The 19,388-nt window shown below is 41.9% G+C and overlaps 1 protein-coding gene across 3 annotated transcripts in view; it reads left to right on the top strand.

Moving 5' to 3' along the window:
• The window catches only part of LOC146799112 (epithelial cell adhesion molecule-like), a 77,455-nt gene that overhangs the window by 8,485 nt on the left and 49,582 nt on the right, over window positions 1–19,388 (top strand). For all 3 annotated transcript variants that reach the window (XM_085628045.1, XM_085628046.1, XM_085628043.1), the window contains exons 2-4: window positions 9,489–9,659; window positions 16,901–17,147; window positions 19,137–19,208. In XM_085628045.1, the coding sequence (XP_085484171.1) occupies window positions 9,489–9,659; window positions 16,901–17,147; window positions 19,137–19,208 (490 nt within the window). The remainder of the gene's footprint in view (window positions 1–9,488; window positions 9,660–16,900; window positions 17,148–19,136; window positions 19,209–19,388) is intronic.

Below are 19,388 nucleotides of genomic sequence, written 5' to 3'. Positions count from 1 at the left end.
TTAAGAGCCTGGCACTGCAAATCTGACTTTCAGGCACCTTATTATAAGAGCCTGACTCTGCAAGTCTGACTTTCAGGCACCTTATTGTCAGAGCCTGACTCTGCAAGTCTGGTCTTTCAGTTGTTTTGTTGCCATTTACTGTTGTTCATTTGTGTTTCCCTAAGGGGTAACATTTTGTACTGTATACCACTTTTGTACTGTATACACATGTAATTTTTAGGTCTCACAAAATGCAAAATGTAATACTGCCACCATTCTTTTCAAGTACCCCTGGAGAACCTACAATAAAATGGAACAAGTGGGAAAAAAGGTTTTTGCATTATGCTAAGGTGTGTGGAACGACTCTTCGCTCAGAAAGAGAAGTTCACTATTGATGCATTGTCTGGGGAGAGAAGGCCTGGACGTTCTGGAAAATTTCCCAGAATTAAGTGGGGTAGAACAGGAATAATTGAATGAATAGGAGGCATGTATTCTTAAACTTGATTGACACTACTTACCTAGAGTGAGACCAATTCTTGAAAGTTACCATTTTGATTTGAGAGAGGAGGGCAAAGATGAGACTGTGGAGGAGTCTTAGAAAACTAGCTTCCACCTGCAAGTTTGGGGAAAATATAGGAGAGAGAATAAGAGATTCATTGGTACTTAGGTGCAGATCTGATAAAATTAGAGAGGAAGTTTGGCTCAAAGATGAATTGCCTTTGAAGGAAGTCATTTTGATTGCAAAAAGAGTTGAGCATATGATGAAATGTGTATATGAATTAAAAATGGTGAAAAACAAAGAAACAGTGCATAATGACGAATAAGAAGAAATTGTGTATGAGGTGAAAAGTAAATTGGGCCTGAAAAATAAAGATGATCGCATGAAAGAGGATCGAGTGAAGTGAGGCATCATGTTCAGAACACAGATACATTGGGTACCACAATGTCTCACCAAAGCCATTATTGCTAACAAAAAGAAACTCCTTAGGTAATATCCTGATCTACCACAGTCACAAGCTATTACTGGATAACAGAATATTGTACCATGAGCTGCATTATCCTAATGCTACAATGATGTATGATGCCAATGCACTAATGTTTTTGTTAGGAAAGATGATACAAAAAATGCCAATAAAAAGATTTAAACAAAAAAAAAAAATGAAAGAAGATCGATTGAAATTTGGTGGGGAGTGTTTTCAGTGTGGTAGGAGTGGTCATAGGGCCAATTCTAGAATTTGCTCGTCATGGAATGTAACATGTCATAATTGTGGTAAAAAAAGTCATTATAGTAAGTGTCGTAGGGGCAAAACAAGGAACGATCAGAGTAAAGACAGAAAGACTGTCACCCATGAAGTTATTTTCCGAATTGAGGTTCACTGGAAGAACATATTAGTCGGGATGTGAATCATATTGGAGATTCACAGGGAGAGAACACCTTAACGGGGATGTGAAGATTGATGGAATCAAGGTGAACATGAAATTTGGTTCATGTTCTCACTTGAATATCATTTCAAACAAAACATACACACAGTGGTTTGAGAAAAAGAATAAATTACATGCTATGGGCATAAAACCAGGTGGATATAGGGGTTAACCCATAAACATGAATGGTTATTTGAGGCATGTACTGAGCTGAAGGATAGATTTGTACTTGGGATAATATGTGTCTCTAAGAAAGGTAATGACTTAATTTAATTGGATGGCATCATCAATGCTTATGAGGTGTTACTCTCAACCCAAATGCTGAACCCCAGGTACGAATTCAAGCTGTAGAAACAAGTTCAGTAGATTTTGTGCCAGAAGTTTCGCACCTTTTAGGGAAGGGTTAGGATGTTTGAAGGGCTACAAACATCAGATAAGACTTAAAAGAGTACTGTACCAGTGGAAGCCAAAATGAGATACATTCCTGTGGCAATTCAGGATAAGGTGGAACAAGAATTGAATACGTTGAATGAACAAAAGATAATATCACCTGTTGAAGCAACAGAGTGGTTCGCTCAAATAGTCATGGGTAAAAAAGGGAATGGAGATATTAGGCTTTGTAATGATTTAAGAGCATTAAACAGGGAGGCCATAGTTGATAGGTTTCCACTCCCTAATATTGATGAAATTGTGTCAACGCTGGCAGAAGCAAAGTACTTTACAACACTTGATCTTACTCCGCATTTCACCAGGTGGAGTTAATTAAAACATCTCAGGAGTTGACATCAATCATCACTCCGATGGAGGCTTTCAAATTTAGATGACTGCCATTTGGATTGGTGTCGGCAGCATCTGTCTTCCAGAGGGTGATCAAAAGACACACAATTGATAGACGGAATGCAGAACAAATCAAAACATTCACCCCCAGTCAAGAGATCTGTGTTAAATCCATCATTCTTTTGCTCACCATGCCACCCCAGTTCAGACATGGCCATATGCAAATCAGTCTTGACCCTGTGCCTCATGGGAACAGTCCAGCCCGAACTGCCAAGCCAGGTCCTCCCTGGACTGGAAACAAGCATCCTAGGACCGGTTTCGGGGTTTCACCACTCTTCAGCCAGGATAGCTTGATTCCAGTGGCACAGTGAGCCCAGGACCCACGTCTGGGCATACCTGGCTCACTTAGGGCGAGAAAGCAAAAGACACACAATTGATGGACGGAATGCAGAACAAATCAAAACAGAGGTTGATGGCATCAATATTTAAAGGAGTTGAGGAAGAGAAATGTTACCAGGAATAATTGTTGATTTATGGGATTAGCATGTCTGAACATAATGCCAGGGTAAGACAGGTTTTACAGAGTCTTCTAGATGCTGGTTTGATGCTAAAATGAGAAAAGTGTACATTTTTTGTAAATGAAGTCAACTATTTAGGGCAAGTAATTTCTGAAGAAGCTGTGGTGTCGAAAAAAGAGTTGGTGAACACCATAGTAGCTCTAACAGAACCATTGTCAAAGGAGGAAATAGTATCTTTTCTTGGTATGGTAGAGTATTATGGGAAAGTTCATGAAAAAAGTGGTGGACAAGTCTGTCCATTTAGGGAGTAAAGAGTTTGTGTGGTCTATGGAGTGACAAGAAGCATTTGTAAGTTTAAAGGAAGAATTGAGAAGAGCACCAACCTACAGGCGTTTAGTCCAGGTAGTGAAACTTACATTGCCACTGATGTGAGTTCAAAAGGTCTTGGAGCGATTTTGAAACAAATAAGAGAGGGTAAGGAATGTTTGTTCACTTGTGCCTCGAGATGTTTACATAGGGCAGAACTGAATTATTTTATAATTGAGAAGGCAGCTTTGGCCATTTTCTGGGCTTTGAAGAAGTGTAGGACTTTTGTGTGGGGAACTGCGTTCAACGTTTGTTTGGATCATAAGCCACCTAAGGAGATTTTCCAGAAGAAAGGGTTGGACTTCATAACGTCTAGAATCAGGGGATAGGTGATTGGTTTACAAGATTTTGAATTTGAAGCAGAACATGTTCCAGGGGTAAATAATGTTACTGCTGACTACTTATCCAGGTGAGTAGATGCACAAAAAACAAGGTACAGTTGGATGACCTCGAAGAAGAAGTAATTAATGTGTGTGAGATAACCATAGGTATTTTGTTTTGACAGAGGATGTCTGGAAGGAGGAGTTAAAGTAGGATGAATAGCGAAGTAGAATTATGCAAATAATTATATCAGGAGAAATCAAGGGTTTGACAAAAATATGGGTTACCATTAAAGATGAGTTGACCATTGGTAGGTAGAAAACAAGTTCATTTAGACAATTGTCCATAAAACATTCTAAAAACACATAAAACGGTTACAATGTAAAATTAATCTAAAACTCATCAGGCCAGCCCATCCCCCTCCACTGTAATCCATCATTAAAACTCTGTTTGACAAAGTAAAAACCTAGCAATTCCTACTGCCACGTCTAAATAAGGCACTTCTGACAGCAACTCAACAGCCTTCATCCTTTATACAATCCTATATTTATAAAAACAAGGGTCCTAAAAACTTAACGTGGCTTGAAAGGTTAAAAGCACAGTCCATACGTAAATGCAACAAAGAGCATTTTGCATTCAGGGAGGAAGGACAAAAAACGTTATTTTCCTGGACCCTGGCCCAACAGGAGCAGGATGAATGGATTGGATTACATCCCAATGTTGTCCTTAAAATTTCACTCCGCAGGCCGGGGATCAGGTACCTGCGTAAAGTGAGGAAAAACAGTATCCAGATCTAGAGAGGGAATTGAAAAGCTGAGCGAAGGTTTCCAACTCAGGTAGGCCAGGTCGAGAGCCCTGGCCACCTCTGCCGCAGGCTCTTACAATAATTGTTTACCTGGAAAAGGTACCACAGTCAGAATGGATGTCCTCAATACCACTTAATCTGTTTCTTACTTACCATGCCGATCTTCTTTCACTGTCTTGAATCTCGTCCCAGCAGGGTTTAAAGAACTTTATCACTTCATCATCCGTAGAGAGTCTATTAAAAAATCTTAAAAGCCGGGTAAATGCCAACAAATTACAGAAAGTAAAACTTCAGCTCCCTTCTTATGCCCTGGACCATGGTGCCTGGTGGAAGTGACATAAGTTTTCTGAGAACTGCCCTTTCTAATCGGTCCCACTCATAGGAGGGGTCAAGGGAAAATACCTCTGCATTGTACAAGCCCATGGGAGGTATTTTCCCTTTGCAGGCTCTCAATAAAGGAATATGAGACAGCCCTCTGTATTTCCAATTAAGTTTGGACACACAACTTGCTTGCAGCAACAACTTCTGTTGAATACAATCCCAGTGTATGTCCCATTTGAAGTTCCTCCTAAATGTAAAACATAAATATTTCTAGTAATCAACTGACTCCATCTCCAAGCGTTTAGATACCAGCCTAAGATTTTTGCTCTTTTACCAAAGACCAACTCCTTAGTCTTCTGTAGATTCATTTTAAGCTGCTGCTGCTTACTATATGTTTCGAGGGCGTAAAATTTCCTCTGCAGACCAATTGGGGGTACAATCCAACAGTACCAGGTCATCTGCATAAAGCAGACCGGCAATGTGCTGTTTCCTGACTTTAGGGCAAAAGGACTTTGTTTTGGATATATAAGTAGGGAGGGCAGCTAAAAATAAACTAAAAAACAGGGGTGCTAAACACACCCCTGCTGAAGGCCATTCTTAATGGGAATTTTCTGGGATAGCCGACCAGTTTATCTAGCTCCCCCTGAGCCCAATTGGCAGAGTGTAGGGATTGCAATACACTAAGGAGGTTCGAAGGGAGCTCCCAGGTGGCACGTTTTCTCCATAGGGTGTCTCTATCCACCGAATCAAAGACTGTCCTGAAGTCTACAAAACAACAGCAAAGCCTTTGATTGACTTCTAGACAGGGGCGGCTCCTCCATGTGGGTGGAGGAGCGTCGCCCCACTGCTTTCTCGCAGTGCGAGAAGCAAAAACATAAAATGGTATTATGAATACCATTTTATGTTCCTGCTTCTCGCACTGCAAGAAAGCAGAAGGCAGGGTTTGGTTGGGGGTGAGCGGGTGGGTGGTCCTGCTCCAAGCAGGGGAGGAGTGGCTAGCCCACTGTTGTGGGCGCTGACTGTTTATTCGGCCTCAGGGCCGACCAAACCAGTCATGCACACTCTGCATTTTCTCTATGGAGGCTGCAGGCAGCCTGCATAGAGAAAATGGCCTCCCCATAGACGCCTGTGGGGTCACACTCTGCCATTGCAGTGTTGTGATTGGCTTAGGGGAGTGGAGGGAGGCTACCTACTTCCTGTGTGGAGAAGAGAGAGGAGACGCGACGCGGGACTGGAGGCGAAGGTAAGTAATTAAAAAAAAAAAAATTAAAACGCACAACCCTCCCCGCACGCCCCCCCCCCCCACCTGCCTCCCACCCGCGAGTTATGCCGGCCGCGACTGCTTCTATAGCCTTCTGAATTGTGGCCCATGAAGCAAGCAATGATCTATGGTGGAATGGGCCTCCCGAAAGCCCCCCCTGCTCAATTGGGATTATCTTGGATTTCCAGGGCCCAGGAGAATACCTTAAAGGAAATGTCTAAAAGGCTAATTAGCCTATAATGTATAGGATCTGAGCCATTCCCCTTTTTTTTTTAAAGATGGGTTTTACTATAGACCCTTTCCTCGATGGAAGATAGAGGCCCGTTGAGGCAATCCAGCAAAATAAGAGAGAGTACATCGTTGCCCCCCCAATCACTATTCAATGTAATTAATACTGCTGAAATGTAGGAAGGACCAGCGGCCCTTGAATGCTTTATTCTGTCAATCACTGCTCTTACCTCCTCTATTGAAAACCAAGGGAGGGGGAGCTTCTTACCAAGAGTTCCCTGGGGTCTAGATGAAACTGAAGAGCCATATAAATCTACCAGATAGGTTGCCCATATATCTTCAGGAATCATAATACTAGAGTACCCCTATTTTGTCCACTGGACTGGTTGACTTTTGCTCAGATCTTTTGTTGATCCCCTGAGAGAATGATTTCCTGCATCTCATCCCACTTACTATGATAAAAGAAGGCCTTTTTCTCTTTAACCAGCTGCTTATATTGGGACTTAAGCTTAACCAACTCCTAGGATACTACAGTGTCTGGGCATCGCCTAGCTCTCTTAGAAGCCCCTCTCACCAAACACTTCAACTCTTGACAGGCTGAGTCAAACAACCCTTCCCTTTTGTGTGATGGGCTGCCTGTGGATAATTGAAAATGAATTACTTTTGAGGAGAACAAGGTTAGTACCAACTTTGAGTTTACCGGAAAAATTAATAAAAGAAGCACATAAGAATCACATAGAAATTGTGACAACTAAAGAGAGAATAAGAACACATTTCTGGTGGCCAGGGATGGATTTGAGCATTGAACATGAGGTGCGAGATTGCGTAGAGTGTAACGTCAGTGAAAAAACTTAACAAACCATCAAATGCCCATGGTATGTACGACACTACCAGAACATCACTGGCAGGAGATTGCTGTTGACATTCCATTCCAAGTCCAATAGGTGGTGAACACAGTACGCCATATTTGATTGTTTTGATGGATTTATACTCCAGATGGGTTGAAGTCACATGAGTACAAGACACAAATACCAATTATGTCATTAAGTTTCTAAGTGAAATTTTCAAGAGGGATAGTTTTCCAGTCTCAATTCTCTCTGACAATGGGCCACAATTTGTGTCAAAAAGTATGGAGGAATTCTTAAATGCTTGTGGGATTGTTCACAAAAGATGTGCGATTTATCATCCAGAAACCAATGGTACCCTGGAGGGATTCCACACAGTAATTAAGGAAAATATACAATTGTCAAAGGTGAATTCATTAAATTGGAAAACGGAACTACAAAACTGTATTATGGCACATCGTATGACATTACATTGCACAACAGGAAAAGCCCTGTTTGAACTATTTAAAGAGCTCCTAAATCTGTTTTATGTCCAGGTTAAATGCAGTGGAACAAAGGTATAAAAAAAATAATGGGGTAGGCGAGTGGAGAGATCGAGAGGTAAGTTTCCACGAAAAAAGGAAAGCGCATTTTGACAAAAGAAAGTGTGCAGAAAAGAATGAGGTAGAGGTAGGAAATCGAGTCTGGATAAATGCAGCAGTTGGTAACATGCCTGAGTCAAAGGTCACAAAACCTACTTGTGTGATCAAATGTTTTAACAATGGTATAAATGGGGAGAGGAGTTGGCCTAACAGCTAGGGCGGTCGACCTTGAATCTGGGGAACTGGGTTCGAGCTTCGGCAATGACGCTGAACCTCCTGTGATTCTGGGCAAATCACTTAATTTCCCTAACATAAAAACAACAAAAAAATGAATGTGTCCTCATGTAACGCAACTGGTGCTATGTAAAGTGCTCTGATACCCGATATCTTCGGGTCAAGTTCGCGCTATATAAAACGCCGTAAAATATAAAATAAATAAACAATAAATACTGAAGATGGCAAACTCTAGAATAAAAGTCTGTAGTGGTGTTAAAGAGAAAAGTAAATGTCGAAGTGGAGAGAAATAGGTAAGACATTGTACAGGGAGAAAATGAGAGAGAAACGACCAAAATGGATGCTTTATTTAGAAGAATGAGTTCTTTTAAATGTAAATATCCTACATATCTTATAGATTATATTTAGTAAGGTGTGACTTTGCAAAGGTTCCAATTCCTCTCAAAATAATATATTGTTAACTAGAGTGGTCTCCTCTTGTTTTTTGTTGTTGCTATTTTTATGATATATATATCAGTCATTTGTATTGTAACTGTTTCACAAGTTTTGTATTATTGTTTTAGTAAATTTTAAGTTAGAACAGTCATGAATAGGAGTGTGTGCGTTTTTTTGTTTAAAAAAGGAGGGAGAAGTGTAGTATATTGTAAATTACATATAACAGAGGATGTGCATGTTATACAGTGTCCAATGTACAGCATTTTGATGAAATACAGAATGTGGAACTTGGACTGTTGAAGGGGATCAGGAGCAAATTGTCAGCTGCTTTAGCTGTTGCTCCTGGTACCTGCAGGGTGAGGTACCTTCATTAAATGCTCCTTTCAATTCAATCAACAAGTTTGTTACACTTACCATGCGTAACAAAATAACTGATCTGTGTAACATAACTGCTGTTCATGGAAAGTGCTCCAATCTTGCAATAGTACCTGAATCAGATTACCAGCGGAAGGATACTAATTAAACTTAAATTTCATCTGTGCTTGGTCCATGTGCCACTAAGAAACAAGCATTGGCATAGCCAATAGGTCTCGCCTTTGGGACCTTATAAGTGTTTAGCCATGCAACAGTTGCATAACTAAATAATTATAAGGTCCCAAAAGCGAGACCTATTGGCTATGCAAAGCGGCCACAAAAGTGAAAGTAATCGCGGTAAAGCGCGGCGCGCGCGCCCGCGCACCTACACTGTAGCTGCAGGCTGGCCTGGTAGCACTTTTTGGAGCCCTCTCAATAAGTCTCGCCAGACCAGCGCATGCGCTGGGTCAGGCGAGACCTAAAAAGGAAGTGACGCGTGGCCAAGCGCTGCCCAATTGGAAGGCAGAAAAATAGAGTGAAAATGCTGCATACAAATGGTAAGCAATGGGCTGGTTCCACACCCATTATAGAACACAACCATCTCGCAAGCGAGAGTCCTTGCGCAAGCGCATGCTCACGCAGGCGAGACCTAAAAACAAAGACCAGAATCACTTTATATCAACCCGTCAATATACTTTGCACTATACATTTTTACAAAGTGTGCTTTTTAAAGAGTGATATAAAGAGTGATATTACAAAGATAACTTCATATAGAATTAAGTTATCACATAGTGACTTTGTTACAAGCTGTAAGATTGTGAGGTTTTTACAGTCTAAATGGATTACGAAGAGAATTTGTTGCAGAGTGAGTTTACTTCAGAGTGAACATCTTACAAAGGAAAGGTATCATAGTGTACCGCTGTTTAAAAAAATATTCCTATCAAAGGGCTTTTGGTACTTAATGAATTTCTACCAAGAGAAGTTTTGAGGCTCTTGAGCATCATCCCGGCTATTGAAAATGAATTCTGCATTCTGTTCTAGATGATGAGTGCCCAGATGCCTTACCGGCGCATGAGAACTGCGAGTTTGATGAGGTGTGCGAAGATGCATCCTGCCAGTATAACGAATATGTGACCTGTCACCTGAATCGATGTGGGACATGTGAGGCCGTCTTCCGGGGTTACGACAACCGCACGGTGAACTGCAAACAATGTAAGTCTGCTTTAAATAATAATCCTAATAAAAATGGTCCCAAGACCAAGGGAATGTAGCCTAAAGTAGTGGCGGCCGCCGCAAACAAAGGCTAGTGGGGCGGGTGGAGGGAACGCTGGAGCGGTCGAGCAGGTGGGTGTGTTAGTAATAATATATATATATATTTTTAAACTTACCTGAGGCCGCTGGCCACCTCCTGCGTTGTGCCTCCTCTCCTCTTCCTAGTCCCAGCAGCCCCCGGGGCAGACTCTCATCTTACCCCTGTTCTGCAAAGCAGCACTGGGATTGGCCTGAGCAAGCTGGAAATACACTCTGCTCAGACCAGGGAGTCTGTGGTGTTTCTCCATCCTGGCAGTTTAATGCAGCCGGGCTGGAAAAAACCTAAGTGCACATGTGTGTGTCGGCCGGTCCATCCTGGCAGTTCAATGCAGCCGGGCTGGAAAAAACCTAAATGCACATGTGTGTGTCGGCCGGTCCATCCTGGCAGTTCAATGCAGCCGGGCTGGAAAAAACCTAAGTGCACATGTGTGTGTCGGCCGGTCCATCCTGGCAGTTCAATGCAGCCGGGCTGGAAAAAACCTAAATGCACATGTGTGTGTCGGCCAGTTTGAGACAGCCAGCCAAACACACATGTGCTCTCAGGGAGTGCACATATCCCCCCTCCTATGCCTCGGCGCCACCCCTCCCTAAAGCGCTGACTCAGAGCCGGCAAATGAAAAATAAAATGATGTTAGAACATAGTTTTATTCTCATTTGCTGGCTCTGAAACAGCCAGTGGGGCGACGCTCCTCCGCCATTGCGGAGGAGCCGCCGCTGGCCTAATGACACTCTATGTTGTCTATCAATATTTTAAGAAATCCATGAGAGTTGGTGATGAAAAGTCTAGTCTTTACGGTTACGATTCTAACACTTTGGTTTCCTAAACATGAAATGGTAATTTTATAGTTCTATTGAAATTAATTGTATGACAGGGGAAGCAGACTGTCTTAGAACTGAGAATGACCACAAGGATGCAAGAGGTACCTCACATTCGAGAGACAATAAGCAAACTTGTGCATCCCCAAAATTATGAATCTCCTTCGTTGCTCAGTCATCGTTTCATATGTTCTGAATTTACACGTCTCGGAGAAGGCTACAATTAACATTTGCTGGGACTGGGCAAGATTCAAGGGATGTGAATCCGAGTTTTTGTCATTCAGAGAGGCATTGTCAGACTTTTCCAATGTAATCAGAATTTCTTCAACTATTTACATTCAGAAACGGGAAACTGTAAGTAATAAGTCTTGTGATAGCATCTATTGTGTTTTCACGGATAGGAAGTGTGGTGTTGATCCCTCATTTCTTGATCTAGACTTGGAAAGTGCCTTCTAGTGTCCCACTGGACGGTTCACAATTATTTTAAGTATATATTTGCAGTCCCATGTTGATGCCCCTTTCATGCTAATGACCCCCCAACTTTATGAAAATTCACAGGGGTGGGAATGCTTTTCCAAAGTAGCAGCCACCCTTTAGATTGTGATTCCTTTCCATCTTGGGGCTATTTAGGGCCAGTGTGTTGATCAGTTTCCCAATTATGTCTGAAATTTGTAGCAGCATCACACAAAGAAGCCAGATTATGATCAAACATAAATGTTTACTATGCATAGAAAAGTAGACAATAACATATAGCATACATAACTCTATGCAAGTATTGGCTTTAAAAGTGTGCTATAGAAACATTCCACCATTGCACAGCAGGTTATTTTCCTATCACACGAAATGGCAACAGCACCTAACCACATACATACAGCACCAAAACCAGAATCCTCACCCATAGCCTTACATGGAAGTCTTGCACATAAAACTCACACCCATTCCCCGATTAAACATTACAAAAACTATGCAGCCCACTACTGCACACTACTTACACATCATAATCCTTAATCAACCCACCAACTCACATACTATCTCCATCACTATCACATATAGCACCGCACATTGCCACCTTAAACACCATGATCACTCTATAGCCCCCTGCCTGCCAATACTATAATACCATACTACCCATCACCCATCACCACATGCAGTCAACTTACATACTACTACTAGACCATACAGTATCTGATACAGCCCACCACTGACCAACACACCTCCCCAACGCAGGCAATAATGTGCACTTCACACACCAACAACACTACAAGCACATCGTGATATGCACAACCACAAACACCACATCTACATATGCAAATCACTTTCCTTTCTCCCCCACTCATTTCGTCATAACGCCAACAGGAACAATTCTACTCATCTGTCTCATTGGTAGGACACTCCGAGTGTATCAGATCTTTCCTTATCATAACACTTCTCATAACCTGAATAGCTTTTAAGTGGCACAAATACTCTAATAATAACAGCTCCCTTATAAGATGTGTCAGAAACATCCTGTTCACACATTGCTGGCCATATTGAGATGTGTATGCACTTATGAAGAAGATGTGCACGTAATGAAAGTGATTTGGCGAACAGCTTTGACACTCAAATGCCTTTTAAATATCTACCTGTATCCTACAATATAACACTAGGCTATGAGATGATTGGCAATGAATGGGGAACAGGAAAAAAGTAAGAAGATGAACGAAGTAAAAGTGAGGAAAAGAGAGGAATGTAGAGAACATATCAGAGATGCATGCTTAGAAAACCCTATGTTGCCCACACTGGATGAGACAAAAAGGCATAGGGAGAAGGAGTCGAGAAAAAGAGTGGCAGACAGAGGAAGCAAGACAACATAGGGTTAGCAGGGAGAAGCAGAGATCAATCAAAGGAACAGACAGAAATAAACAGCAGCTGCAACAGTGAGATCAAGTCAGAAAGATTAACATGTACATAGGCATGAACAAATTAGCAAACATAAACTGTGGTATTTTAGAGTGGCACAGTCAGGATGTAATTAGAGAGACATGCAAAGTCATAGAGATGAAGAGAAACAGAGAGAAAAAGGAATTCAAGTAGAATGAGACTGCTATAAATGTAAAGTAAAAGCTTCAATGGGAAAGAAAGCAATTGAGACAGTGAATCATAATAAACAAACTTCATAAACCAGGCATAGTGAAACTTTAATGGGTATGAACATTGATACTCAATATACACACTAGTTACATTTTGCGACAAAATGGAAAAATGTAGAAAAAGAAGTGCATGCCACTCAAAGCCTTTGAAACCATTCAACCACAAGGAGGGATCAATGATCAAGGCTATTACTTCACTATTTTGTCATTTTTAGGTCTCGCCTATGCAGCGCGCATGTGCTGCATAGGAGGACCTTTAGCCGTCGTTCTGCTCTTTTTCAAAGCACATACTCGTGCTTGTGGCGGTATCCACCTTGCGGAAGCGCGCAGGGGCGCACCACAAGCATGAGTATGTGCTTCCAAAAAAAGCAAACAGCTGCTGCTTCGCGCGGGCGCTTTCGGAAGCATTCCCAGGGCGTCTCTTCTATTCTGTGCACTCCTCCCACCCCTCCCACTTGTTGTTAATTTGTTTCGGGGCAGGAACACTCGCGCTTCTTTTAATTGGCTGTCTATTGTAAAGGAGATCCTCTTTCCAATAGCACTGGTCCTTTGAAGGCATGCCGCCCTCTCCCAGTTCGCAATTGGTCTTCCCTAGATTGTCCCGCCCTGTGTCTTTTTCCTCTTTCATCCGCACTCCTCCTTGCTTTCTCTAGATTGTATACCTTTGTTTCCGTGCGTTTATTTTACTTTATCTCCTCCTCTTTCAATATTTGGTCTGCTCCAGTCTCTTCTCTTTTTGCTCAATCAGTAGCTGTTTTTAATGTGCTTACAAATATGCTTGTGCAATGCGTTTTTTATATCAATAAGGTGGGATTTGTCGGTCCCCGCACAGATGTATCCCTTTGATGCTGCATGTTAGAATAAATTGTCCCTCTATGGCGACCGTCAGCCTAGGCGTTCTTTATGGTCGCTTCCCACCATTGCTTCGTCTCTCAGGCACCTCTTCTCCAATAATATCCCTGCATTTAACAGTCCACGCTGCCCGCTCCCTCCACCCGCAGCCTGTCGGCCGTTCTGCTCTCAGTCACCTCATGGCGTTCATCGTCATCGTGAATGAACAGCGCAGCTCTGGCAGCGGAAATCAGAAGATATTTTTCACTCCTCCTCTTTCTTTCTTCTCTTTACTTCCCAGAATCTGTCTTTATTTATCCTGTCTCTCTTTCTGTCCCTATCTTGCTTGCATTTTTTCCCTCGATTTTCCATCCGCCCTGTTCTTTACAACTACCCTCTAGTCTTTGCTTTTTAAATCCGTTACGTTTATTTCACCTCTTATTTTCCTCAACCACTTTCGGTTTTAAATCCCCCCCACCCCCAGTTGCCGTCTTCCACTCTCCGTCTCATATCCTGCTCTCCTCCGCTCCTGTTTCCCCACAGCCCTCCAATGTATCCCCTGACTCGCCTCCCTGCCCCCTTTCCCCACTTCCCTCCTCGCTGCACATTGCACCAATATAATTAAAGATGCGGGGATTCTGTCGAGGCATGAGGTGCGGGAGCTGATAAATGGCAAACAGGCAGTCTGAAGCTGCTGGGTTTGCAGAAGGCTGGAGTTTTGGGAGATGACGGCCTGAGGGTTTGGCTCGCTTTTCTTCTTGTGTGTTCTTGACTCGTGGGCATCTTGCATTGTAGGCATCCCTGCAGGAAGACTCACCTAACGGTCAATAGATTGCTGGTACAATTACTCTTATCAAATAAATAACCTGACACCTGTGATATATCTCAAAATTATGACCACCCTTTGGCACAATTTGGTGAGGGGCACTGAAATTTCAACTAGGTTAGTTGGGCTAGAGGTGTACAAAGATGGTGGACTGAGATCTACACAATACAGGTCCTAAAATTCTGAACCACACCTTTCAGTGGTATTGTCACAACAGACCCCTGCGCTCTGTAGGGTCAATTACAATCCCCAGAAGTAGGAAGTCAAACTGGTATGGAAGGAGCTTTGTTACTGGTACTACAAAGCTCTGGAACAGTCTCCCGCCTCATATCAGGACCATCCCCTCCCTGCTTCAGTTCAGGAAAGAACTTTAAACATGGCTTTTTAACAACTAGGATTTTTATAAATAATTAGAGTGTTGTGGTTTTAAGCTCCGGTTTCAGCTAGCACCAAGACATCCTTGGGTATTCGTGCGCTGTATAAGTTGCATTAACATGCCATAACTGAGTTATGCCGGGGTGGGGAGGTGAGGCAGGCGTTGCATATACCCCCCCCCACACACACATCAGGCCTATATTTCACTTTTGACATGCTTCTGTGAGGCACATGTTCTGTATAAGGCTTATAGGAGTCTGCCCTAACAGACAGCACAGCTTTTGTGGCCATAGATGATAGCACGTCTCACATGCACGCACAAGTAATACACTCAGGCTGCTCTTAAGGCGTTACACTGATTCATTTATCCAATCCGTAGTGCTCTGTATAACTCCAAGGCAGTACGGCAAAAGGGCCCTTGCTACAGTGTCCCAAGACCTGAGCTCATAGGTACAGACCTGCCGGGGTGATGGGATCTGGATTTGCTAATCTCCTGGTCATCCCTAAAATAAAAACACGGCTGTTGTGGAAATATACATGTTATGACAAAGGTGGACACTAGAATGTCATTGTTCACCTAGATACTGTGAAGGGGAGAGAAAGACCTGTGAATGGTACATATGTCTCATCTTGCTGCCAGCTGACCCTAGCACATATACTCATTACATCCCCCACAGGTGTTGCCTCTCACTCTGCAATCACCTTGAACCCTCCTTTGGGCAGCATCCAGTACACAACGGGTGCCCAAAAGACATTCAGGCACTCTGAAGCAGCCTTTGAGTGGCCATCACTACTTACATAAATTCCCAAAGTTCATACATAAGGGCTGCCGCTACACACCATGCTTCTTGTGATGTCTTCATATTAGAACGCTTAAATGTAATGGCTGTTTGTGATGTCATGAGGTTAGAATGGTGCATATCACTGGCTGTTTGTGATGTCATTAGCTTTGAATGCTTCATTTTAATGCTTGTTTGTGATGTCACGATCTTAACATGCTCCATTCCAACTGGTGCTTGTGATGTCACAAGCTTAGACTGCTTAATTTCCACGCCTGTTTATGATGTCATAAGCTTAGAACGATGCCCTCCATTGCTGTTGGAGATGTCAGAGGAGGCGCATGGTGTATTGTACCGGCAGTTGGGTATTACCCAAACAAAACGTTGCATTACATTGTTTGTGACATCATAGCGGCGCTCACGCAACTTTCACAGCTTGTAAGGTCAAAGAGACAAATACACTGTACTGGCTATTTTTGACATCAGTTGGGGCGTGTACATCCCACAAACAGCTGAGGATGGCAAGGGAAAGGGCAATCACCATGGGCCTCACTAGGGACACATGCTTAAATCTGGGGCTCTCCGTTACCACGGGCTCCCTGTGATGCACCAGGACTTCAAGACACAAGAGTAAGCGCGGCATGGCTAAACACTTATAAGGTCCCAAAGGCGAGACCGATTGACTATGCCAATGCTTGTTACACTTGTTAACACTGCCTAGGCATAGGTTGCACCTTATTAGTACCAGTTTAACACTAAAAAAATAGCCATAAGCAACAGAAAGGTGACCAGTCCACCTCTACTAATGGCCATCCACTGTGCTGCAACACGTGTTGCTGCATTTTTAGCAACGTTTGAACCATTTGAGCTAGAAACAAACATTTTGGGGGGTAAAATCTACAAACTATGCAGCAGATGATGGATTATGTGGTAGAGTGCGGGAGATCCATAACTACACAAAAAACGTAGCAGCCGCACAATCGCCTAATTCCAGTGGCCCTGGTAAAGTTTAAGCTTCTATCTGGAATCACCTCAAGCGCTACTAACCTCCACATACACTTCTTAAAATACCCAATTTCAGCAGGCAACAATGTGTTTTACAGTCTCTGCTCCTAATATGCGGAAGCCATTTCCTCTTCATCTATCCGTGAGATGCCCAAATTCTGAAAACCTGTTTTTTATGTTAAACATTTCTGATTAACTTGGTTCCACAGTTGTTCTTCCCTGAAAGCACCATGACTTAATACCACATGGGTGCACCTGAACTAAATGAATAGCAATTAACATAACACAAAAATAACAGCCATGTCCACTAACCCTACCTAAATATCATGGATGACCACGTCCATCAATAGCTGAGTGATCCTAACGTTTGCTTGTTTTTAGTGACCCCTAAGTGTCGACTCATGCACTTGGAGATGCTCCACAAGAGCAGACGTGGCCGAAGCCACCCTGGCGGTGGACGGCTGGATGTGGACAACATTTACGACCCCGAGTGTGAGGAGAATGGCACCTTCAAGGCCAAGCAGTGTGACGAGGATTCCAACCTCTGTTGGTGCGTGGACAGTGCTGGGGTCAGGGTAACTGATAAAACTGGAGATGACCCCAAATGTGATCATCTTGTTCGTGTGCAGTGAGTACCATTTCTTGGGTAGTCTTTCTGTTTGTGGCATGATGGTTTTTTGGGAGAATGTTATGGACCACATGAGACAGAATAGCTCAGTGAGATGTGGGATTTAGGAAAGATATGAATGAACACAAAGATACACACTTTACCTCACATCTTTGCCCTCTCGTAGTCTTTCTATTTAAGTAAGTTTATCCCATAGGTCATTAAACCTCTTTCCTCACAGGCTTAAAGAACATTCTATTTTACCATGTCACTGTACATGTGATTGTCGCATCTACTGATTACCTCTATCTTAGGTATCTTGAGACAGCATCCTTGATTTCTGGAATCCTCCTCATCTATACTTTAACGCCACTTCTGTACATACAGTGCCCCGTTGAGGCTGAGCTTGTGCAATACAGATTCCCATACATAAGTTCTCATCTGAAATAGGTTTAATACTTAATTATTTCACTGTGAATGGACATAATTATAATTTTTATACCAACATCAAATACTTTTGATCATCACACAAATCATGCTTAAAGTGTAGCGATAAACAACATTTCTCAGAATTGTTATCAACTCCCATTATAATTTGAAAATGTTATACACATTTTAGATAGAATATCTGTTAGTGCACCTCCATTCATCAAAGGAAGTATTCTCTATGATTCATTTCTCTAATGATTCACTCAGAGCTAGCGCATATTTAGAAGCACTCTTTTTATTAAAAGAAATTTAGTGTAAAGCTTAAACTGTGCTATTTTTGCCCAGTTTTTCTAAAATCGACAACCATTTCAATTAAAATCATGCTTATTTTAAAAAGCCGCCTTTTTTAAAGTGCCACTCCAAACCAAGCTTACTTTATCAGATCCGAAGGTAATCATCTTTCAAGGATGAGTGATAAATATTTCAATTTTTCAAACCAAACTAACGAAATTGAAATTAGAAGTGTTTTATTTTTAAATAATATGTTGTGTTCCAACTTAAATATGAACTCTAATAACCTTTCTATGCAGACATGATTATAAAATTGGGTTTAATGCAGTTGGCTAGGTAATGTAATTTGATCATTGAATAAACTATGATGGAGTTATTACATTTGCCTTTTGGCTAGTCATTTATGATGGGTTTAAAACGTCTTTGCCCCCTCCATATTCAACATCTATTTTTCAATCAATAATGATAAATAAACCATTGCTCCTATTTTTTATTAAATATTGATTACATCAAGCTTAGTTTACTGGTGTTTAATAATTTGTCTCCAGTTCTCTTTTGTTTCCATTCCTTTGTTATCACAACCAAGAAGATTTATGTTAAGTTCACATATGATTCTAAGATTAATTACAACTTGGGGACTCGTTCACAAATCTACATCTCAGCATTTTCACAAGATGGACCCTTTTTGATAGCCCTAGAGATTAATGTCCTGATTCACAAAGTAGTACTTCTCCACACTCTGCATTAATCCAATGAATGGGAAAAGATTTACTACTTTTTCTAATTTACAAACATTGGCAGGAGCATGCCTTGAAGCTGTCGATGTGGACATTTCCCTATTGCCGAATTGCATCAACAGTGCAATTATGTGTTGGGAAAAAGGCGCTTGCTGTCCAATTGCATATTTTTAATTCACAGTTAAAACATCTTTCTACATTGAGAAACTCCTTTTCTTACACTTCAATGAAGTTTGGGATGTTCCATTCCCTTTTCTACTGTGGAAGGTGATTCACTGCAGATTTTTGCTGGAGCAAATCTCCAATCATTTCTAGTGTGAGAAAGAGTTAGGGAGGAGTTTGTGGACATTCACAAAGTCTCATGGCAAACTACAATTTGATCCATCCATTCCAAAACACTTGCATAGTTTTACTACAGCGTAGTTGTATGCAGTCATGGCAAACAATTATGCCAACAACAGACTCTTTTTGTATCCTCTTGGTATAAAGTGTTTACATTTTATTCTACATTATGGCTTACTTAATATTACTTTCCGATGTTATTATTTTTCAGGCTAATTCAAATCCACTTCAGCTTCAAAGTAGAGTTCACGCTTCTCAAAGGAAGAGAAGAGATGCTGCGAAGGTCAGTCCCTGCGGGCCCACCTTCCTTCCAGTGGTCATTTCGCCCTGTTTATGTACCTGTTCCATTAAGATCTTGGCCTGATTTTAGAGCTGGTGTTGCTCAGCAGCAGTATTCTACTGTGGGGACACTGAGGGAATACTTAGCTCTCACAGAGGATTTTACTACCGAATATTGACCCTT

This window comes from Triturus cristatus, chromosome 9, assembly GCF_964204655.1.
Source record: "Triturus cristatus chromosome 9, aTriCri1.1, whole genome shotgun sequence".
NCBI lineage: Eukaryota > Metazoa > Chordata > Amphibia > Caudata > Salamandridae > Triturus > Triturus cristatus.
This window is presented reverse-complemented; position numbering and strand designations above follow the sequence as displayed.